At 46.7% G+C, this 24,189-nt stretch overlaps 2 protein-coding genes across 6 annotated transcripts; one reads left to right on the top strand and one right to left on the bottom strand.

Moving 5' to 3' along the window:
• Positions 1-88: 88 nt before the first annotated feature.
• Positions 89-19,285, top strand: Rbcn-3A (rabconnectin-3 alpha). The gene is made up of 15 exons (XM_002058106.4): positions 89-338; positions 4,262-4,479; positions 4,544-4,692; positions 5,121-12,236; positions 13,077-14,120; positions 14,180-14,404; positions 14,490-14,861; positions 16,022-16,286; positions 16,350-16,434; positions 16,500-16,769; positions 16,831-16,900; positions 16,976-17,050; positions 17,933-18,066; positions 18,138-18,221; positions 18,279-19,285. The coding sequence occupies exons 1-15, from the start codon at positions 252-254 to the stop codon at positions 18,477-18,479; spliced, it is 10,395 nt and encodes a 3,464-aa protein (XP_002058142.2). The 5' UTR covers positions 89-251; the 3' UTR covers positions 18,480-19,285.
• A 1,788-nt stretch (positions 19,286-21,073) lies between these two features.
• LOC6634817 (uncharacterized) lies at positions 21,074-24,189 on the bottom strand. 5 transcript variants are annotated; one of them, XM_032440404.2, is made up of 6 exons: positions 24,006-24,189; positions 22,902-23,101; positions 22,628-22,645; positions 22,195-22,450; positions 21,819-22,098; positions 21,074-21,250 (listed from the first exon to the last, which is right to left on the bottom strand). In XM_032440404.2, the coding sequence occupies exons 1-6, from the start codon at positions 24,187-24,189 to the stop codon at positions 21,133-21,135; spliced, it is 1,056 nt and encodes a 351-aa protein (XP_032296295.1). In that variant the 3' UTR covers positions 21,074-21,132. The 5 variants fall into 5 exon arrangements, with proteins under 5 accessions (XP_032296295.1, XP_032296296.1, XP_032296293.1 ...); XM_032440405.2 differs by having other exon boundaries at positions 22,270-22,450; XM_032440402.2 differs by having other exon boundaries at positions 21,819-22,450.

Raw genomic sequence — 24,189 nt, 5'->3', positions numbered from 1 at the left:
GTATACGATTCGATATTTTGTTTAGAACCTCATCGCTTTGATGTACGTATCGATAGCGACATTGTCACACACTAAACACTGTTCGATAGCACTAGTCGATAGCGTCCATCACTATTTGGCCTACATTTTTATGTAATGTCACTCATCACTTTGTTGTCGTTTTACAAAGAAAAAATCGTGCTAGTAACCAAACCAAAGAACCAAGAATATTAGTTTGTGCGCTGTGATGTGATATCCAATTGTAACAAATAATGAATTGTCATCAAATATTGAGCGGTGCCTGCAATGCGGGTGACCGGTGCTTCGCAATTGGCTCCGTGGAAGGCATACCATTTACAGTAAGAATACGAGCGATTACGATTACCCTATAGTCAAGTTTTTTCTTAATATTTTTTTTATTTTTTTTGCTGTTCATTTTCGTTTTTATCACGCATCCATCATATTGTACAACCTGCAAACACACACACACACACACACACACAGACGCACGCAAACACCTACGTGCGCGACAGTCATATGTAGTATATATGTGCATATGAATGTGTACATGTATTTATATAGGTACGGTAGGTACTTAAGGGTACGACTAGTGTATGTACCACATTTTCCAATACGGCTGGCATTTCGCGAATTCCAATTGGAATATCCAATTCCGATCAGACCAACGGGGATTTTCATGTTTTTATTTACATATGCGTACTTGTACGTATATGTATAAATAAATGTGTTGATTGACTGTCACACTAGCTGTCGTCGTCTTTTCGTCCGTCTGTACGTCTGTCCGTCTGTCTGTCTGTGGTCAATTAAATCCAAAGCAACTGAGTTTGTTTTTGTTGCTGTAAATTCGATGATGACAACAACAACAACAACAACTCTCAACTGATTCAGCTGTTGTTTTTGTTGTTGTAGCTGCTGTTTGCGTGCGTGTTGTTTTATTGTTGTATTCTGTTTGTTTTCTGTTTCGGTGAATGCTGCAAACAAACCATTTTTCATGGTGTTTCAATTTGAAATCAATGTATTAACATGTTTTCTGGCTTTTAATTACATTTAAAGGTCAAGTGCTGCGGCTGTAAACAAGCCTCTCACGTTGCCTTACGCACTCACATACACATGCACACGCATATATAGCTTGCGATACACATAATATTCGATTGGTCAAATGGCCTTTGATGCCCTAAATTCGATAAACATACATACATGTATGCACATCTCTATAGATGTGTCTCTTCTGCATATATATATATATATATGTGTGTGTGTGTGTGTGCAGCTGCCCTGCAGCCTGCAAATGGGAATCCTCGCAAAAATGTTGTGTGCCGAAACGAAACGTCAATAACAAATAAATTATACACGGCCCATAAAATGCTGCAAAATTCGTTATTTTTTTTTTGTCGTGAGCACGCATTTATAATGTGGCGACTGTAGCTGGAGTCGTTTATTTTTATGATCATGTGTATGTCTGTATGTATGCGCGTATGTATGTATGTGCTATGTACATACACATACATATCAAATATTAATTACTAACGGTAACCCCTTACCCCCAGCCAGCCACCCACACACGCTGTTTGCGCTTATTTGTTTACCGCTAGCGCCTGAGGTCTGTTTTTTTTTTTCTTTTCTCTTTTTTATTTTCTATTTTTTTTTTTTTCTCATCTATGTAATTTAGCAGTCACAAGCATAATTAACTGTGCACATTCAATGGCTAAAGAATAAATATATAGAATGTTAAGTGTGGGGCAGTGCTGCCCCGCCGCCCCCATACCGTTTTTTTTTTAAAGCAAAAATTTCAATTCAAAATGCCAACAGCTGCAATTGGCTGTGTGTGCGTGCGCTTGTGTGTGGGTACGTACAGTGTGTACACATCTGCATTATATTCTGTAATGAGCTGCGAGCTGCCGCCGCTGTTGACATTGCCACCCATTCATTTAACTATGTAAATGCCATCATTTCAATTGTATTTTTATAATTATTACGTGTGTGTTTGTGTGTGTGTGTGTGGGTGTGTATGTGTGTCAGCCGCAACAACTATTAATATATAAAAAAAAAATAGGCACAGGCGCAGCTGAACTTGAAAATGGGCAGACGACACACACACACACACGCACACATGCGCTCACACATACACACACAGTGGCGCCATCTGGCCCTGGGCAGCGAGTGCCATAGCAGTCAGCCTTGCGGCCTTGGCAAGAAATATCCGCAGCCATATCTCGCCTCGGCTCCTACTTAAGATAATGAGCACATATCAGAGACGGGCCAGAGGAACCGGCTAAAACTAACCAAACTAGAAGGCAACAACAACATGAAGTTGGCCAAGATAAGGCAATGGCTAAGGCAAGGGGAATGGGAACGGAGCGAAATACTCTATTCAAGGGCAGGCCGAAGCCGAAGCTGAAGCTGAAGCCGCAGCCGAAAGATTTCCTGTGCAATCCGGAATCAAACCAAATTGGTCTAAATTAGCTTTAGGCACGCGTTCAAACTTGAAATTGTTCGGGAATATCTATCTATCTCTATATATATTTATTTATTTTTTTTTTTAATTTGCATGCGACTTGTGTTGACTATTTCAATGAATTTTTTCAATATTTATCTCTGCACAAATTTGGTCAAAGCGTCATTTATCCAATTTATCCGTTTATCCATTTATCCACAGTCCGGCCATATTTTGTCTCAGACTTCGCTTATGTCTTACCTGTATTACATCACTTTATAAACCTTTCTCTCCCCCTCTCTCTCTTCCCCCTCCCCCTCTTCATCTCTCGCCCAGGCATGACAGCCTTGTCCTAGTTTGGGCAAAATGTCGTTAGTCACACAGCTCAGCTGTGGTCCTTCATGGTCACTTGGTTGCCTCCCCCCCACTCGATTCCCCTCCTTCCTCACTTGAATACACATCTAATCGTTTCTTATCTTTATAATCAATTTATTTCATAGTTATAGATATGATATGATATGATGCATATGTGTATATTGTATATTTATCAACATTTTCGCACGTGTCACGGGTTTTTCTTCAAGAATTCCTAGCACAAATTTCTCAATTTTTTTAATTACATTTAATTTGTTTCAGTTAATGAGGGAGGGGGGGGGGGGTTGTATTTCAAGGCGCTCGCATCCAAAAATATGCTTCCTACTTTCATTTTCGCCCAATTTTTATACTTGTTTATAAAATTGAACAAACTCCCGTCCAAGTTTAAGTTTTGTTTGTGTCTTAAACTGTCGTTAATTGTGCACAAGGTGTGCGCGCAGTTCCGTTAGTCAATTAGTCAGTCAGTCAGTCAGTCAATCAATTAATTAATTAATCAATTAGCTAATCAGTCGTCAAAAGTAGTTTAGTTTCTAAATACGATTAGTCATAGGCATAATATGTTGATTTGATCGCTTGTGAATGCGTAAATACGCACTCAATCCATCAGCTGACGAAAACAGATTTCGATTTGTTTTATAAATTTGTCATAAGAATGCAATGTCCACACAGTCAGTCAATCAATCTGAATTTATTGATTTATTTGATTATAAATCGATAACACATATCATTTGCGGGTATGATAAGATCTATATGTGTGCCTGCAGCGTCGATCAGTCAATCAATCACTAAAATCATTTATCCTATTCATTGAACAATCAATCTGTTGGCATGGGCACTTTTATTTTTTTTTTTGATTTGATTGGTCATAAATATAAAACGATGATATAATATGATGTACAAGTTCGCCTTAACAGTCAGTCAGTCAATCAATCAATCAATCAGAAAAAACATATTTATTTTATAATAAATTGATTACAGATATGATATGAGAATGTGATACGACGATCTATATGTATGTATGTGCCTGTGTAATGTAATATGATGTACATGTCTGTCGACACATGCGGTCAATCAATCAATCAGTACGATGTAAGTCTGTCTACGCGTTCAGTCAATCATTCCCACAGTTAGTCAGTCCATCTGATGTAGAAGTCAGACTACACAGTCAGACAATCAATGAATACGATGCAAAAGTCTCTCTACATAGTCAGTCAATCATTCACAGCATCGGTCAATCATTCAATATGATTTCAGTCTACCTACACCGTCAGTCAATCATTCAATCAATCAGCCCAGACTGAATATTTATCTATATAAATCAATTATTCACCGATATGAATAGGTGACAAGATGCGTGATGTATATTCTATATATATATGATATTTGATGTACATGCAAATATGAGACGATTGATTAACGTTTCAATCATTTGTTCCTTTGCATTTTGAATAGGCATACGCTGCTGGCTGCAATGTGGTAATCCTGGCGAGCACATTCGAACGCGTCCAGATAATACCTGGCGCCAACCATGGCTATGTGAAAATATCGGCGCTCGACTGCAGCACCGATACGGGCAAAATAGCTGCCGCCTATGAGAACAAGATATGCATTTTCGAGCCGACGCCAGTGATTGAGTCGAACAAGCATAACACACACTTCCTCGACTACAGGTGGGGCAGCAGCCGGCGTGATCGATACTTGATGAAATTGAGCTTAACATATTCTTCTATTTAGATGGGTGCAGACCGGCTCCTTTACCAGCCACTCGAATGTGGTCACATTGTCTTGGAATTTGGAGGGTACACGTCTGCTGACGGGCGGCACAAATATACAGCTCTGGAAGAGCAAATCGCCTACACACCAGCCAGAGGAGGAGCACACGGGTAAGTGGTTGGTAATTGGACATGCATACTAGAGCTCTCTGCATCGAGTCAATTCTAAGGCGATTATTTTCATCTCGATCGTTTCGAGTTGCAGTCAAAAGATTGAGTCAAACAATAACAACATTCGTTAATTCAATCGAACATGTTTGCCTCACTCGAACATGTTCTGACTTCAGTCGATCGAACATTTGTTTAAATACATTTCCTCGGGTTAGCTCCATGTTCGATTGACTATTTGAGTTTGATGCTAATGATGTCGCTAACTTAAACACTTCGAGCTCAAACATGAACATGAACATGCTGATTCGAGCCGGTCTAACTTGTTCGATTGAGTACTTGAGTTCGCTGCAAATGACTTGACCGAAGCAGAGCTCTAATGCAGGCATATACGAAAATACAATTTAAAACTTTTGCCATTTGCCTTGCAGGCGTCAAGTTTGAGATCGGCGAGAGCAAGGAGACCAAACAAACGGCCAATGCCCAGGCGGATGACGTGTCCACGTGGGAGAATATATGGTCCTGCCAGACGGCCATACCCATTTATCATATGGCATTTAGTCCCGACGGCACGCTGTTCGCCACCTGCGGCCGCAATGATCGTCTAGTCAAGATCTGGTACGAGAACAAGCAGGTGCTGTTCCCGGCCAAGCCGACAACCGGCAACAGCCAGCCGCAGTCGCAGCACGATGGTGCAACTGGGTCCGTATCGGGTTCGATTGGAACTGGAGCTGGCGATTTGAATTTCACGTACGTGTATATCGCTCATCCGCGTGCCGTCTCCAACATTGTGTGGCGCAAGACAAGCAAGTATATGCCGAAGGGTTCGGTGGCCAATATGCTGGTGACCTCGTGCCTGGACAATATCTGTCGCATTTGGATCGAGACGGTGCTGCCGGACGACGGCCTGGTCAATATGACACAGTTCGATCCGCTCGCCTCGCAGAATCCCAAATTTCGTACGCATCGGCACAAGCATCGCTTCATGCAGCGCCTCAAGCACATGAAGACCTGCTTCCATTTGCGTCGCCACATGAAGGCCGGCGCCAATGCCGCCACAGTCATTGGCCAGGGCACCGGCTCGGTCGCAGGCAGCGCCAGCGGAGCACCCGGCGCCGGTTCGGGCGCCGTAATGGGCAGCTCGCCGGCCAGCTTTAGCAACTATCAGGGTCCGATACCGTCGCTGCCATCCTCGTGCAGCGTGCACGACTTTCATTCGTATGGATTTCAGGGATCAGGCGTTACGCCCGGCATGCATTTCCATTTGGCGGCATCGATCAATGCCGAGACGGATATACCGCTGGTGCCGTCCATGCAGACATCGGATCCGGCCAATCAAAATGTCTTCATATTGCACTGGCTGAACAACAAGGAGATGCATTTTACGCTCCAGGCGGAGGCCATACTCCAGGAGCTAACCAAGAAGGTCATTGACGAGGAAAACGGCGCACATCATCATCATCATCCCGTCGATTTGCCCGACGATGCCGCACACCAGCAGCAGCAGCAGCAGCAGCAGCAGTCACATCAGCAGCCACATCAGTCGTCGCATCCGCATCAGGCGCCGCACAAGAAGTTCATGCGTAACTCAAAGTCCGTGTCGGTGGATGACAGCGGCGAGGAGTATAGCAAATATTCGCAGCATACGGGCGCAACGGGCGTTGGTCTCCATTTGAATTCCATGTCGAATACGACATCGCAGAATTCGCTCAATCAGGACAATCAGGGTAATCCCATAACGCAGCTGGTCGATTCGCTGGACAACAAGATCGAGTGCCTGCTGCGCGACTGGCACCAGAGTCCCGATCTGTTGTTCGCCATACATCCCGTCGATGGCAGCTATCTGATCTGGGTGATCGAATGGCTGGACGACTATTATCCCGGCTCGTACAGGCAGGCGCAGGTCTCGTTTTCGACGCGCATCCCATCGGCCTTTCCGCTGGGCGATGCCATGTCCATGTCGACCACGGTCAGCCTGTTCAATACGGGCAGCCATCCGTTGGCCTTTCGCGACATTGCCAACAATGTGCGCAGCAAGGACGAGTTCCACAAATCAGGCGGTAGCGATCAGAACTCGTTGCGCAGCGATCAGCCGTTCGAGAAGCACGACGAGCACGACGAGGAACGCGACGAGCAGGATGAGCATGACGAACAGGAGGACGCTGATGATGGTGAGCAGCAAACAGCTGAGGATCAGGCTGAACGCAGCGCCGCGGCCAGCAGCTCGCAGGATTCCGGAGCGGCAGCCGGAACTGGCGCCAATTCGGGATTGGGCGCCGCGCTTCCGTTGAACGTGTCGCCCTCCGTCTCGATGGTTACCAAGCACTCGAACGGCACACTCAATCTCTGGCAGCTAACGTTCGCGTTCAAAACAAAGTTCACCCAAGTATTAAGCATCGGTCATGTGAGCCGCGCCTCTGGGCATCGATTCCGTGTCAATGACATCACCTGTCATCCGGTGCTGCCGTTGCTTGTCTCCACTTCGCATCACAATCTGCCCGACACAACCGAGGCCAAGTCACCGATGTCGCCCTTCGAGCAGCCGCTAGCCGGCGGCAGTGCTCCATCCGGCGGAGTTGCCTCCGGCAGCTCCAGCGCCGGCACGCCAAGCGGCGATAAGGATATCTTTACGCCGACGGGCTTCTGCTCGGAGCTGATATTGTGGCGTGTCGATTCGGTGGGTCCGTTGTGTCATTCCGGCGGCGTCAGCGAGCTGGCGCGCATCAATTCACCGGAAATATCGGCGTTCAGCAATGTCGCCTGGATACCCACCCTGTTGCCGAGCACCACATTGGGCAGCTACAGCAATTCGCCCTCGGCCTGCTTTGTGGCCAGCGACGGGGAGAATTTGCGCGTGTATCAGGCGGTTATCGATGCGCGCACTTTGCTGGCGGAGATCTCGTGCTCGGAGAATTTGAATACGCTACAGAAATCGCATTCGCTCTCCTCGATGATCTCGAATGCCTCCTCGACGCTGAAGGCGCAACGTTCGGCGCTCCACGACAAGCTGAAGGTCGTCTCGCAACAGTCGACGGCGCGACCCGGCTGCATTCTACAGCTGGACGCCATATCGGATGCCAAGCATGACTGGCAGAACACGCAGTTCCTGCACGTCTTCCAGGCGCAGCTGATAACGGGCGGACAACGCACGGCTGCGGTGCCGGATATGCATGATCTGGAGGAGCCCAAAATGGATGCGCTGCTGGAGTCGGACATGGACGCCATTGTCGATCTGCAGCGAAACGTAGACTTTGAGGAACCCTTCTATATAGTCAATATCGAGAAGACGCTGCGCGGCAGCACAATTCATATGTGGCGCATCGTCATCAGCTCCAAGCAGCAGAGCTCGTTCCTCTCCGAGACGGCCATGTATGTGCCGGACAGCAATCTGACCCAGGAGCCGGGCGATGATGCCGACCAGAATCCGGGTCAGCCGCGACGCATGTCGCAGGGCGCCGAAACGTTGACGGGCGCCGAGCACTTTGGTCCGCATGTCGAGGCACCGCACATCTCCATCACCACGCAAAAGGTGTGCACCCAGGAGCTGCCATTGCCGGAGGGCGTCGATGTCATCCATGCCTCGCCGGCGGCGGGCCATTTGAGCAGCTCGAGCATTTATCCGGCCTGCTTTGCGCCGTACATCATTGTGACCGCGTGCTCGGACTCGATATCGCGCTTCTGGAAGTGCGAACCGGCCGGCGGCGAGGCCTATCACTGGTCCGAGTGGAAAATGTTCAGCCGGATTCAACAGTCCGCAATCGAGATACCCGGCCAGCCGCTGAACATAAGCGCCGCCTATTCCGGCCGAATAGCCTGCGCCTACAAGTACGGCAAGAGCTTTACGCGTCCGAATCGCGGTGATCCGGACTCGCGCTATGTCAATCTGTGCGTCGCCATCTACGAGTGCGAGAGCAGCGGCGGCAGCGAATGGGTACTGGAGGATACGATTCACCTGAAGAACGTCCATTTGCCGCGCATCAATATCGGGCACGGTATCGATTTGAGCTATCTGCACGACAGCCGGCTGCTGGCGAAGAAGCAACGCCTCAACCAGGTGCTGCACACGTTCGCCCACGATCCGGAGAGTCGTTCGCCACGCAGCGGCGAGACCACGCCCGAACTGGCCACCACCAAGCAGTCGGCGGCAGCCGTCTCCGGTCTGCTGACGGTGCCCAGCTTTAGTACATTGCAGTCGCTGAGGAAGAGCATCGCGGAGAACGGCAACACCTGTCCGCTGACGCAAAAGCATCTCGTCCAGCTGGACTGGGTGTCCAAGGAGGATGGCTCGCACATTCTGACCGTTGCGGTGGGCAGCAAGATTCTGCTGTATACGCCCGTCAGCTCTGACATTGCCCAGGCGAACATCAAGGCCATGAAGGAGTCGCGCTCTGTGAATCGTCCGATACTGCGCAAGGCCAGCTCCCTGGCCCAGCCGAACTTTGTAGACGAGATCCGTTGGATGAAGCTGCGCCAAATTGATTTACAAACCGCCGACGGTTTGCCGCCGCTGCCCATGCAAATCTCGTGGGTGCGCGACGGCATCCTGGTCGTGGCCATGGACTCGGAAATGCATGTCTATTCCCAGTGGAAGCCGCACTATGGCGCACACTTTATGTCCGCCGCGGCAGCTGCCGCCGTCGCGGCCATGGCGCACGATGATGTGCCCGATACACGCAATCTGCGCGACGAGGATCTGCGCTCCTTGGCGAATGAGTCCACACAGCTGCGGCTCAAGAATGTCGCCTCGATGCCGCTGATTAGCAAAGTGAGCACCGCCAATCTACAGTTGCTCTCGCAGCGGCGACTCGCCGCCAACAGCAGCATGGCCAATATGAATGGCGGCCATTTGGGCGTCGGACCGGAGGCTTCAGGCGGCTTTGGCGGCGATGCGCCGCCCAACGATGATTACATGACGGACTTTGGCCTGTTTCAGGCGTCGCGGATTGCCTGCCCCGTGCTGCCGCAGTATCATCCCAAGCAGCTGATGGAGCTGCTCAATTGCGGCAAGATACGCTGGGTGAAGGCCATTCTGGCGCATCTGGTCCGTTGCATGAGCGGACCAGGCGGCGGTGTCGGCAGTGCCGCCAATGGGCTGCCCCGCGACGATGACGGCAGCCAGGGCGAGGGCACCACCGGAGCGGGCGGTGCCGCTGGACGCCAGCGCAGCTGGTCAAGATCCCGAACGCTGAGCATCAGCTATGCGGCGGACACGAGCAACATACAGGCGGAGCATCGAGGCAGCACCACACAAATACCCGAGGAACTGATGCTCGACTATGCCGAGATCAATTCGATTCCGCCGCTGCCCTTGTGGGTGCTCCTCAATGCGGATCGGGAGCAGCCGGGCAAGGCGGGCGGCTCCGCGGAGGCGGACAAGGATTACGACGAACTGTTCGATCTGCACAATTCGGACGATAATCTGGACGACCTGCTCAGCGATGGCGAACAGAAGCGCCAAGAGCGTCGCCTCTCGCTGCCCGAAAAGCATTCCATCTCGCACTTTGGCCCGCGCCAAGGTCAACTACTGTCCCGGCTGTTGACCCATACACATTTGCCGGGCCTCTCCTCGCTGGATCAGATGCATTTGCTTGCACTGGCCGATACCGTGGCCACCTGCAATACGGACTTCTCCGACAAGTTTGCCGCCGATCTTGGCAAGAATCAACAGCAAACGGGCACCGGTGCAGGAGTGGGAGCCGGCATCACGGGCAAAGAGCAGGCCACCGAATCGCTGGACGATTGCGGTCTACGCTTTCTACTGGCCATGAAGCACTTCACCTATCTGCTGCGCTGTCTGCCGCTGCAGCAGCGCGCCCAATTCCAGCGCCAGGGCGTCGGCACCGCCAACATCGTCTGGGCCTATCACTCGGAGAGCGAGGAGGAGCTGCTTCATTTGATACCCAGCTATACGAAGGGCGATCTGCGCTGGGCAACGCTGCGAGATCTGGGCGTAGGCTATTGGCTGAAGAACATCAATACGCTGCGGCGTTGCGTCGAGAAGCTGGCCAAGTGCGCATATCAGCTAAAGCAGGATCCCTTGGATGCGGCCATCTATTATCTGGCCATGAAGAAGAAGTCGCTGGTGTGGGGCCTGTTCCGTTCGAAGCGCGACGAGAAAATGACCACGTTCTTTGGCAATAATTTCGCCGAGGATCGCTGGCGCAAGGCCGCGTTGAAGAATGCCTTCGTGCTGCTGGGCAAACAGCGTTTCGAGCATGCGGTCGCATTTTTCCTGCTGGCCAATTCCCTCAACGATGCCATCGAGGTGTGCATGAACAAGCTGGAGGATTTCCAGCTGGCCCTGATCATTGCTCGCCTGTACGAGGGAGATGCCGAGGGCTGTTATTATCATCGGCTGCTCAATGAGCATGTTTTGGGCACAGATGTGGAGACGGGTCGCTGTGATCTGACCCGTGCGCATCCGGATCCGTTCTTGCGCTCGATGACCTACTGGAACCTCAAGAAGTATCAGGAGAGCCTCAATACGCTGCTGCTCAACGGCGTCGGCAGCCTGCACACCAGTTATCGCGAGGAGGATCTACTGCGTCCGGAGTTGCCGCACGCCAATCCGAATGTCTTCAATTTCTATATCTATTTGCGTACGCATCCGCTTCTAATACGCCAGAATATTGCGCTGTCCGCGCAGGAGAAACGTATTGCGCACGTCGTACTCTCCGGATTTAGCTATGCCGGGGAGACGGGCACACGGCCAGCTGTGGCCAGCGATAAGCAGCTGCAGCTGGAGGATTCGATAACGGCCATCGAACGGCAGCTGTACTTTACGACAGCGCACGGCCATTTCAAGTCCGGCTGCCCGGCTCTGGCGCTGGAGGTGCTCAACAAGCTGCCGATGAAGATTAGCGACAGCGATGGCACCGCCTCCGGCAGTTTGGCCGGAAGCAACAGCGGCAGCCAGCTGCCGGACACGGAGCCTGGCGGCGTCAGCAAGGACGAGCTCATCAATTCGGGCATCATGGATCAGTGGCAAACGGCCACGGATCAGTTTGATTGGGGTGCACCCGTTGGCCGCCAGCCGGAGGCGACATTCGAAATCAAATGGGATGACGAGGATGAGGAAAATGACCTGGATCAGGATGAGACGGCAGCGGATGCAGACCAGAATCAACCGAATCATGATGATCCTGAGCTGGCAACACCCCAGCCGCCCGGCAAATCCACGGGCAACGAGTGCAAAATGGACATCATGGCGCAGCAGCTGAAATTTGTCGCCTGCCTCAAGATACTCATGGAGGAGCTGTCGACGCTGGCCACCGGATTCGAAGTAGATGGCGGACAGCTGCGCTATCAGCTGTACATGTGGTTGGAGCGCGAGGTTGAGGCACTGAAGCAGCTGTGCAACTATTGCAGCTCCGAGCAGACCAACGATGCCGGCGACGCTGATGCTGCCGATGCCAAGGACAAGGACATGAATGCGAGCATCTATCCGTGCACAGAACGACCCACACTGCACGAGATACTCATGCAGGACAAACAGGACTTTGAGGCCAAGGTGATGCGGGCCGCCAAGCGCAAGCGCTGGCTCAAAGGTGAGTTCAAGTCTGCAAGTGTGTGCGAGTGTACGAGTGTGTGTGAACTAGAGCTCTGTATCAAGTTAATCGTAAAGCTAGAGACACTCGCGACTAGAGTAGAACGAGGTCAAACATGTGTGCTGATTCAAGTAGATGAAAACTTAACTCGAACATGTTGTTGACATACAAAAATATCGCTAGAGCGAGTAAGTTAAGTAGATTCAGATCGAACTGCTAACTCGAAAAGATCGAGCTCGAACATGTTGCTGATTCAAGTAGATGGAGCTTAAACCTGATGCTGGCTCAAGTAAATCAACCTCAAACATGTTGCTGATTTGAGTAGATCCATTACTCCTATATTGCTAACTTTAGTAGATCGAAGTCAAACATGTTTTTGACTCAAGTAAAAACAGCTCGAGCATGTTTTAATGAGTCAAATGAATCGAGCATAAATCTAATGCTGACTTGACTTAGATCGAGCTAAAACATGTTGCTGAGTCGAGTAGATCGAACACCAAAGTGTCACTAGCTGGAGGAAATCAAGTAGATCAAACTCGAACACGCTTGCTGACTTAAATAGCTCGAGCTCGAACATTTTTTTGACTTAAGTAGATCGAGATCAAACGTGATGATGATGCCCAAACCACGAGCAACTCCAACTTGGTTTGAATTGATGTGTTCGGGCTTCTCAAATCATTTATTCGAACAATGCGTAGTTCCATGTTCAAAGGCTATTGCTTTGAATCGATTGAGTATTTGACTTCAATTGATGCAAAGCTCTGGTGTAAGCCCCATACAAAAAAAAAAAACAGTGCTAATTCCCCCGGTCTGCTTTCTTGTTTTCTTCGCTCCCTTCAGCCAATGAGACGCTGCTGCGAACGCTGCTCAGCTATTGTTCGCTGCACGGCGCCAGCGGCGGTGGCCTGGCATCGGTGCGCATGGAACTAGTATTATTGCTGCAGGAGCTGCAGCAGGAGAAGACCCAACAGCAGCTGCTCAGCCCGTTGCCATTCCCGACAACCCTGCCGCTGCTGAGCGCCTGTGTGGCGGGCAATAAGACCGTCATCGCGGATCCGATCAAGTATCTGCAATCGCAGACGGTGGACATGCTGCAGAGCATCATCAAGCTGTTGCCATTTCCGGGCCTTGAGCCGAGCGCGCTGAGCGAGATCTTTGTGCTGCGCGACCTGGCCGTGGCGCTCTCCTCGTGCATCTATCAATCGCTCTGCGATTCGGAGAGCTTCGTCGTGAACAATGCGACCTTCAATGGCTATCCCAGTCCGGGCATTGAGAATATTGCCAAAATCAACTCCTCGTTCGAGTGCAGCTATCTGGTGGGCAGTCGCAATGCGTTCCACAGGCGACGCAAGTACTCGACAGACGAGCCGGCGGGCATATGCACCACGCCGTCCAAGTGGCCGGGCGTCACCAATTTGCGTGCACTGCTGGCCCGCGAGAAGGACGAGGATGTGCCCAAGCTGAATGTGCTGCTGCTCGAATCCTTTGTGTCCACCTACATGGCGCTGTTCATCTATTCGTTGTCCACGTGCGACAGCCGGCTGCTCTATCGGCTGAGCGGTCAGAATTTCACCAATGACACCTGGTCGACGCTCTTTGGCGGCGGCATGAAGAAGCTGCTTATCAAGCCGGCCGCACAGCCGCATGCTACGCACGTGGCCATGGCACAGGCTGGCGAGGAGACGGGCGATGAAAGTAGCGTGTGGAACACGGTCACGTCCATAACGAAGCAGCGCATGAAGCTCAACATGAAGATCTTGGGGAGCTTTAGCCAGAACAGCACCTCGAGCAACATGAAGGAGGACAAGCCCACCTATCGGGAACAGTTTATGCCGCCAGAGACATCCATGCTCTCCTATTTCCTGACCAAGCCAACCAATACGGGTGAGATCTGTTTAGATATATTTTAGATGTTATGTTAAACGGAATTGCTTTGCGTGCAGATTGCGATGACTACGACACGGATGATTCGCACGAATCGGACGGCGAGGAGGAGGAGGACGACGATGATGATGTCAATGTGAGTCGCACACAACTCAAGGCCAAGGATAATACGGAGCACACCAATCCCATGTCGTATTCGTGGAGCATACTCCGTTTGGCGCTCATCAAGTTTAGCACCCACAAAATTCAGGAGTTTGTCAAAGTCGCCGGCATCGAGCTGCAGGGTGAGAAAAGCGCCCGTCTCCTCCTACCTTATATATAAGATAAGATATTTCCTTTATGTCTGATTCGTGTGCCCTTTTGTTGCAGATCTGCCCGTGATTAGTCCGCTGTCGCACGAGGTGCTGCGCACCCTGAATCGCTGGCAGGAGTTCGCCCTGAACGATTTGATAAATCGCGGTCCACCCTCGCGGCACTATATACCCGGCTGCTATGCGGAGAGCGGCATCAATGGCCTGGCCATACACAAGTATCGATCGCTGCTCAACAAGGACAACACGCCGTTCATATCGGGCTCCGCTGCGGGGCCGATCCGGCGGCTGTGGAACTATCTGGTTCGCCAGGAGCCCACCCAGGAGGTGTTCATCAAGAGCATCTTCGGCAGGAGCACCGAGGCGAATGCACGCAGCGCACACAATCACCATCACAATCATCATCACAATGATAACGACACCGACGAAGGTGTGTATTCCGTACCAAAATGTTGCTATTATAGTTGTTGTTGTTGCAAATTCCTCTGATAGTTATCCTCGCGATAAAGTAGCTGCTAGATACTTAACATGCATATCTATATATACAATATATATATGTATGCATATCTTTTAATTAGTTAACGGTGCATCTTAACATTTACGGAGAACATTTACAGCCCGGCTGTTAATTTGCCAGGCATGTTAAGCATTTACAGCCCGGCTGTAAATTGTTATCTAATTGTTGTCAATTCTTGTTTGTTTCTTGTTGTTCGGTTTTAATAGTTAATTCAGGTGGCAGAAGTTACTTAATTTTAGGTTTACAAACAAAAAAACAAAGCTTCCAGTTTGACAGGAATAGTATTTTTCTTTTACATATTTTGTTGTTGTTGTTGTTTTTTATTAAAAAAAAACATTGTTAAATTATGTGTGTCGCTTAAGTATTGATTGCGTTACCAGTGAAATGTATTAAACAAAAAAGTAATTATATTTTCTTATATGATTGTAATTGTTGTTTTTTTTTTTGCGCACCAAATTTACGTACGATTTTTGAGTTTAACTGCGCACTGCTTGGGTAAATGTTAAAGTTGCACTGCTTTCGGCACTGTTAAGTGGGCGGCTGTTAACTAAATAACTGCTTTTAAGCCAATTACTAAATAATAGACTCGATAAGATACCGTAATCTAAAGAAGAAGCTGCAATTAACACCCTTGTGTCAAGCACTTAACATGAGCTTAACACCTGGTTATCAGCCGGCAATTGCCGGCGCATGTTGCAAACTATAAGAAAAATACAACTATAAATATTTCAATACATATATTTCTTAATTATATGAACACTTGATTGAATTTTTCTTATAGCATAAATATTTTATTATATTTTTCCTTATAATATAATTATTTCAATATATTTTTCTTACAATATAAATATCTAAATATAATTTTCGTATTAAATAAATATTTAAATATTTTTTACGTATAAATAGAATATAATTAAATATATATTAAACTAAGCTTGACGTAATTATAATTTATATTAAGTGCTTATATCTCTTTCTATTTCATTGCTCATCATTCTCTCTCCCTCTCTCTCTCTCTCTCCCTCTTTCTGTCTCTGTCTCTCGCTGTCTCCGTTTCTCTCCCGCTTGGACAGGCCAATCGCATTCGACTAACGAGAATACGGATCATATACGTATTATACACAAGGATCACGAATCGATTCTCACATTCTGCTTGAAGAACAACAGCTCCTCGATGATTGCATTTGCCAATCCGCGCGAGATACAGGAGTTCGATATATCGCTGCTGCTCGAATCGCCCAATTGGTATGAGGACGAGTGCGAATATGATATGATGAATTTGTCCAAAGATGCGGACACAAACAGCTCCGCTTTTCTCATCATCCAGTCGCAGGATCAGTGAGTAGCCAAAACAAACTTCCTTTAGCCCAATTCTAATTGTGCCTTCCCTTTACCAAACAGGGCTCAATTCGGAGCTGGTAGCGCGTTCAGCGAGGCGAGCGTCAGCACGCAGAGTGCCTCACAGTCGGGCCGCGGCACATCCATGGTGAGTGGGCTACTTGGACCACTTTTCCGGACATTAACCATATACTAATGCTTGCTCCTTCGCAGGTGCTGCGCCACAAGGTGGACAATGTGAAGCGTATGAGCGCACATCCGCTGATGCCGCTCTATTTGACTGGCGGCCAGGATGGCTCTGTGCAGATCTGGGAGTGGGGTCACCAGCAGCCCGTCTGCTGTCCGCGCACCTCCGGCACCTTTGCCAAGGTTACGCGCTGTCGCTTCTCCGAGCAAGGCAACAAGTTCGGCATCGGCGATGGCGACGGCAATCTGAGCCTGTGGCAGGCGGGCATCGCCTCCCAGAACAATCGCTCCTTCATAGTGAGTGCAGCATAGTAGCGCAACTATTTGTATTATTATTATCCTTTTGTCTGATCCTTAGACCTACCAGTGCCACAATAAGGCGCTCTCCGATTTCGTATTCCTCGGCTCCTGCAGCTTGCTGGCCAGCGGTAAGTTTTTGCCCCTTTCCCCGTCAATTAATTAAACGCTTTGCTCATCCAATGCTTTTTTCTATTCCTTTGCAGCTGGCCAAAGTTCCGAGAACAAGAACATTAACATTTGGGACACACTGTTGCCGCACAAGAAGTCCTGTGTCTCGGGTGAGTGGCATCTGCTCCAAAAGCTGGCTCTCTTTAAGCCCGTAACCCCATAAAATGTAGCCAAGAGGCAGCAAGAAAAATCTTGGATTATGAGAAGGAGCTGCGTCCAGCCAATTAATCCGTCTTTGTTGAACGGGGAACTGCAAAGGTTTTAGATTTCAAATTTGAATAATGTCTAGGAAAAATGATTTTATCGTGCGTTCAATATCTTCTCAATAGATATCTATTTAGAGACTTTTGTTTTTCAAGCAGCTCGAAAGCGTTAAGAGCTATTTACACTGAACGTGGAAGCCTTGTATCTAGTATGCACACTTTGGGAAATTTTGACATTTTGGATGCCTCCTTCCATTGCCCACAATACAATTTTATGCCCTTGCAAAGGGTACTATAACTTCGTCTCGAAGAGAGTGTCACAAATAGAAGGAGACATCTGCGACCCCATTTAGTATATAGATATATGGTATATAGATGTAGGTTATATAGAAAGATATAAAGATATATATCCAAGCCTTTCCGTTCGTCCGTCTGTCCGTCTATCTGTTTCTATGCGAACTGGTCTCTCAGTCTGAAAGCTATCGTCATGAAACCTTGCATTCGTTCCTCTTTCTGTTTCTATGCAGTACATATGTCGGAAACGGATCGGAGCACTATATCATATATTCAGTCTGCAAGGGCATTCAAATTTTGGCGTGCCGCAAACAGATACAGGCAGAGTATGGTATGTGCGAACTTTTCGTGTGCCTTTCATTAAGATCAGGAAAACATTTCGCGAATATAGTTTGGGGCAAAGGGAAGATGAGAAATAGGCTGGAATTTTGGCAAACTGGGTTCGGGGTATCTCCGCTTCTTTCTCTGATTATTGTTCGTTTTTTTTTTCGGCAGCCTTCACCTGTCACGACCAGGGCTCATCCTGTTTGGTCTTTGCGCCCCAGCACCAGGTGCTCATCTCCTGCGGCAAGCGCGGCGACGTTTGCGTCTTCGATGTGCGCCAACGCACACTGCGACATCGCTATCAGGTGAGTCTTGATCAATCGCATCTATTCCTTTACCGATCAATCAATCAATCAATCGATCAATCTTTCGACAGGCACACGATAGCACCATCAAGTGCATTGCACTCGATCCGCACGAGGAGTTCTTTGTCACGGGCTCCATTGAGGGCGACATTAAGGTGCGTTATATCTATCCATATCTATATACACTATATATGTATCTGATTCGCTTGCAGATATGGGACATGAACCAGTTCATGCTGATCAACACCTTCCCCCATGAGCATGCCAAGAACGGATTCTTCAAGCACACCGGCCAGGGCGTTAGCCAGGTCTACGTTGATCCGTTTGGACGTCTCTTCTCCTGCGGCTCCGATGGCTGCATGAAGGTGCGCCTGCTCGTCGAGAAGGACAACATTGTGCACTCTGTGTATTAAACTTAATGAAACTAGAAACTAGAAACTACAACAACAACAACAACAACAACAACAACAACAACAACAGCAACAGCAGCAACAACAACAACAAAATATTTTGTATACTAATTACGTGTCCGTCGCGTCCTTTTTGTCTGTGTCGCTCGATTTTCGCTTTAAACTTTCTAAATGTACATTTTACTGGGTGTGTGTGTGCGCGAATGTGTGTGTGCCAATGCGTGTGTGTGTGTGTGCGTGTGTGTGCGTATTTTATTGCTAGTTTTTTTTTTGTTTGTTAAACGTTGATTATTATATTTCTTTATTACATATATACATATATACGAAGATGATGATGATGATGATGATAATGATCATGAAGATGAACAGTGTTGCCAATTCAGCCATTTTCTAGCTAAACTTGGCTCCTCTTCAAAAGATTTCAGTCGATAACAGAAAATTTCAATCGATTTGGCTGTTTTTTTTTTTTTTTGTTGTGCTTAAAAAGCTAAGCAGCTATTTTTAGCTACCATTTTGTGAATTCAGCTAGTTTTCTTTTGTTCAAGCGACAGTTGGCAACACTGGTACGTTTTTTTTTTTTTTTTTGCTTTTCCAACACAAACTCAAGAAGAGGAAGAAGATAAAAGTAACTATTTAACGAGTTCACATGTTTGATTCGTTTATATTCGAAGAGTATTTCCTAAACAGACTATATGCTACCTATATGATATATATATATTTACATACTATACCTATACATATATACATATATGCACCTGGATACATATATATGTGTATATCAAATATACTACTTATATGCTTTAAATCAATTATTAATTATCTATATATATATATATATATAAATATATACAAGACATTCTGCAGTATGATAAATTATATGCTTACGAGAATACATTTATACCTATATACATATATATATATATATATGTATATATACATGCATATGCATATATGCATATATATATATATGCATATATATGTGTGTATGTGTGTGTATTCTATACGCATGCCACGCACACATAGAGACACACTTGTGTGTGTGTGCGTGTGCTTTTACTTATGTCTTTGTGTTAAACTTTGTGCAACAATTTTGTCTGTTAAATCAATCAAGATCTATGCGTATGTATATATATTCCATATATATATATATATATGTATGTATATTGTGTATACCTAAATCAATTACCTAAATAAAGTGCAAACAAAATAAACAACAAGCGACAAGTATTAAACGAAACCACGAATTTGCTTGTTCTTCAAACTAATCAGATCATCACACACATACATACATGCATAGATACACACATACTCACATGCACACACACTCACACACACATCGCACTTAGCGTAAGCCAATAATGTGACCATGGTTGCAAAGTATTCACTGAACTTTGCAACTGGCTGGTCACACTTAATACATTCAGAACATCCAGAACAAAATCGGTAAGAGGCAAAAACCAGGAAGATCTTCAAACAGACAGAGACAGTTGCTTATAATCTGAACATGGAGGTGAGAACTTCATTTGGTTTCAAATTAATTGCAAAATATAAACTAGAACGATTTGAATAGGAAAACAAAATATTAAGGCACCTTTCAAGGACAGCAACATGTGCTTATAATCTGAACAAGGAGGTGCGATGTGAACTACCTAGTGTCACATAATATGTTAACTGCAAAATGTAAACTAGAACGATTTCAACAAGTGTTAAAAACAATGGAACTTAAAAGACAAATGCTATTAATCTGAGCTGGAGGTGGAGACATGGAGGTTAAGGCTTACCTACATACATTCACACACACACACACACACACACACACACTCATACCACATACACACACTCACACGGCTGTTTTAACGGGCGGGTTTGAACCAACAGGCACGCCAACGCAGTTCAAACCGTGTAAAAGTGAAATGTACCAGATCGGCGTTACGACTATACGAGTGTCTCCATGTTTAGTGTAAACTAATCGCATAATCAATAACTCGAGGTCAACCGCGTCTACAAATCGATTTTGATCGATTTTACAGTTTGCCGAAATCGATAACAAATCGAAACGAAGCCGGAATTTGCCACGCGCCCAGCTAAAAGCTCTCAGAGGTAAGAGGCAGCTCTTCAGATATATATACTATATCACATATATATATATATATATATATAAATAATCAATATTTATTTATATATATATATATGTTTTTTTTTTTACAAATTATCAACGTGTGTCTGGCAATTCGAAAATTAATTGAATTAGTTGATTTCCGTCTGGCATTGAAAATAGTTTTTCATCATTTTTATTTATATTATTATTATTTTTCTTTTTTTTTTTTACTGTTAGACAATCGAAACAAATTAAGCGCTATGCCTTTTATGGGCCTTTAATAATAAAACTAGGCACAAAAAAAAAATAGACAAAAAAAAAGTAGAGTAAATGTTGGTTTAGCTTTTGTTGTTTTTGTTGTTTTTTTTTCGTTTTTGATTTTAGCCAAAAATGGGAATTATTATAGATGTAGTTGGCAGCGGAAACGTTCGAAGCATCCGTTCAAAATCGAATAGAGAATTGTCGTCAATGGGTTTTGGGGTCGGGTCTGTCTGTCTGTCTGGCTGCCTATCTAGCCGGAACATGTGGGGTCGTCGCCGTCGTCGCCGTCGTCTTTGCTTATGACCTCGGCGGCTTAATTAGCTTGCTCGTGGGCGCCGGCAGCTTGCAGAAGCCAGCTGCATCGAATACTGGCAGCAGCTCGCGCACACGCCCCGGTATCGAGCCATCCAGCATGCTGTCAGAAAGAGAGAGGGAGAAAGGGGGGAGACTGATGAGAAGATCGCGAGAGAGGGGGAAGTGAGAGGGAGGGAGCACATCTGTTACATAGTCTTGGTCCAAGTTTTGTTGTACTTAACTTAAGAAAGTCGAAAGTTAAAGTGTGCTCTGGTCGAGAGTGATCGACTAGCAGATACCCTTTATTCATTTTCTCTCCATGCACACTCTATGAGAACTATATTTTCAGGTCTTAAAAAGCTCTAGTTTTTTAATTGGACTTCTTGTAGGATTGCGAGCAGGTGGCCAAAAAAGTGAAATATTTGTGATCTGTGTTTAATGTACATGATGCGGCCGAATACCAAGTTTGGTGTAGCTAGCTCTGTTAGTTCTCGAGTTATGCTCAAAAAACCTAATCTCAAAATCGATATTTATCGATAATTATCAAAAAGGGAAACTTAACTATCGAATAAAATAAAAAAGTTTGCTTCAGATACTTGAAATAATGTGGAATTAGAAGCTAGATAGAGACAGACACAGAGAGAGAGAGAGGGAGAGTGAGGGTGGAGAGAGGGGGTTATAGCTCTTACCGACGCTTGTAGTCAATTTTGGCGCCTTTCAGGGAGATGTTCGCCTCGGTGGGAAAGAACGTGGCATCGTAGAAGTTTAGGCCGTTCTGCAGCAAAATGTTGTACTCATCCATGGACGCAAGCGTGATCCGTATGACAGCTGGCGGCAGCTCGCGCCGCTCGGGACGCTCCGCCTTCTCGATGGCCTCGCCCACAATCCCAACGCCTCCTCCGCCGCCGCCGCTGCCGCCGCCGCCGCCACCGCTGCTGCTGACGAGGCTTTTGGCGCTGCTGCTGCTGCCTGAAAGATTTGTAGCTGGACGTGAGTTTCTGGCCAAGCTGTGGGCGTGAGCATGTGTGGGCGTGTGCTTTGGGTCAATTGGTTTCTGTACATTACTTCGCATGGCCGCGCGGCGCAGCGTCTGGAACGGCAACGGGTGGGGAGATGCTGGTTTCTGGATCAGCTGCTCACCTTCAACCTTGTCCGCGCCGCCGCCCGCCTGGCTGGGGCTGGAGTAGATGTGTAGACGGACGACCTCTACCACCGAGTCGAACTTGTACATGGCATGCCGTATATCCTCCACGGGCAGATCCTCCGGCACATCCAGCACGTACAGCGTGAAGGTCTTGCGTGGCCGACACGGTATGGCAATCTGCAAGGAATCCACAAGATCGCACAGATTGACAAGATATATATGTATATAGCGAGAGAGAGAGAGAGAGAGAGAGAGCGAGTTTCATATATGATTCGAGATATATGGGTTATTTTTTGGGAAGGAGACAAGTTGGAGGAGGAGAAGCTGTTGCCAAGGTGTCGCCAATATACTCACGCTTCGCGAGAATGTTTGCTGCAAAAATGTGGAAAATGTTTTGAAAGAAATTTAGAATTCAGCGGAAGGGAGAGCGAGACAGAGAGGGAGAGAGAGAGAGAGAGAGAGAGAGAGGGAGATATTTATTTATTTTTAGAGTGTTGCCAGCCCAGCTGCTTTGCTAGCCAAAGCTGGCCATTTTAGCTTGTAACTAATTTGGCTTCTTTTTGTCGGCTAGTTTCAGCTATTTTTCGGGCAGCAGTTGGCAACACTGTCCATCGGATTGTCCACTTACTTTGCGATAGAAACGTGCGCCGGTCACCTTGTGGAAACCCTTCTTGAACACCGCCTGATAATCGTCCGGATGTGAGAACTTGAACAGAATGCCCGTCGCCGTCTTCGTCAGGCTGAAGCAGCCCTTGAAGCTCATCTTCTCGCATATCAAGGCGGCCCGCTCCATGGACAGCTCATACGAGGGCGTCAGCAGAAAGGCGCCTGCAAGTTCCAGACAAGCTCAAGTTAGTATCTCAGTTAAACTTCATGAAACTGCGACTAAATCAGAGGGAGATTTGGGATAATCTCTCAAATATAAGCTTTCGCTATATATATATATATGTGCAATTTCGGGCAGTTCGCCAAAGTAGCGCTCGTTAAATTTGGGTTTCCCTTCAAAGTTTTAGGTTAGGTTTCACTTTTCAAGGACTTGCAATTAAAAAAGCATGCAATAAGTCTAAACATCGGAATGACGAAGAGTTAATGCGCATAAAAGTTTCTCAGATGTGCTATATATATATATCTGGACTTTTGTAAGAGAATTATATATAGAGTCTATGTTGAAAGGGATTTAGCCAAATGGAGCATTGATTTGTCGGGAAATGTTGAGAAGCAAAGGCGTCTTTCATATCAGCATCTAATTGTTTCTAATGTAACTATATACACTATATGTGATATAGGAATTCGATCCGTCGAAATAGAAATATGGCAACCGATGAAAGGATTCGTCTGTTTGGAAATATATATATAATATATTTCATAGATTCGAAACTTTTTGTTGTTAAACCCTTGAAAGGGCAAAATAAAAAATACGCTTCCAAACTGTTTTTCGCAATTTACAAAAACTGCCTTGAAATCGAAATTTTACAAACAAATTTTCTAAAAAGCAGAACAAATTTTCATTTCACACATTTTTGTTGAGTGTAGGATTAAACAGCAAAAAGGAAAATTTGAAAGATATTATCAGATCAGCGTGTTAATCGTTATTCGAAATTATTTTCTAAGGAGCAGAAAAATGTTCAGTTCTCTAAATTGTAGCAACCCATTTTTTTTAAGTGTAAAGGAAATTTATAAGATATTATTAGCGTGTAATAGATGCTATCTTTTGTTCGGATCGAGCGGCGACCTTTGGTTAGAAAATTGTCGGGCGAGGAAACTTCGGAGTCGGAATCATCCTCGCGCTTGTCGGTCCACTTCGGCTCCGACGACAGCTTGTGGGCGGCCATTTTGGTGACGATGCCCGCAGGACGCGGCCTGGAGAACTCGTTCTTGTCGCACTCCAGATCCGATACGTTGCCAATATAAGACAT

This window comes from Drosophila virilis, chromosome X (genome assembly GCF_030788295.1).
Source record: "Drosophila virilis strain 15010-1051.87 chromosome X, Dvir_AGI_RSII-ME, whole genome shotgun sequence".
Lineage (NCBI taxonomy): Eukaryota > Metazoa > Arthropoda > Insecta > Diptera > Drosophilidae > Drosophila > Drosophila virilis.
This window is presented reverse-complemented; position numbering and strand designations above follow the sequence as displayed.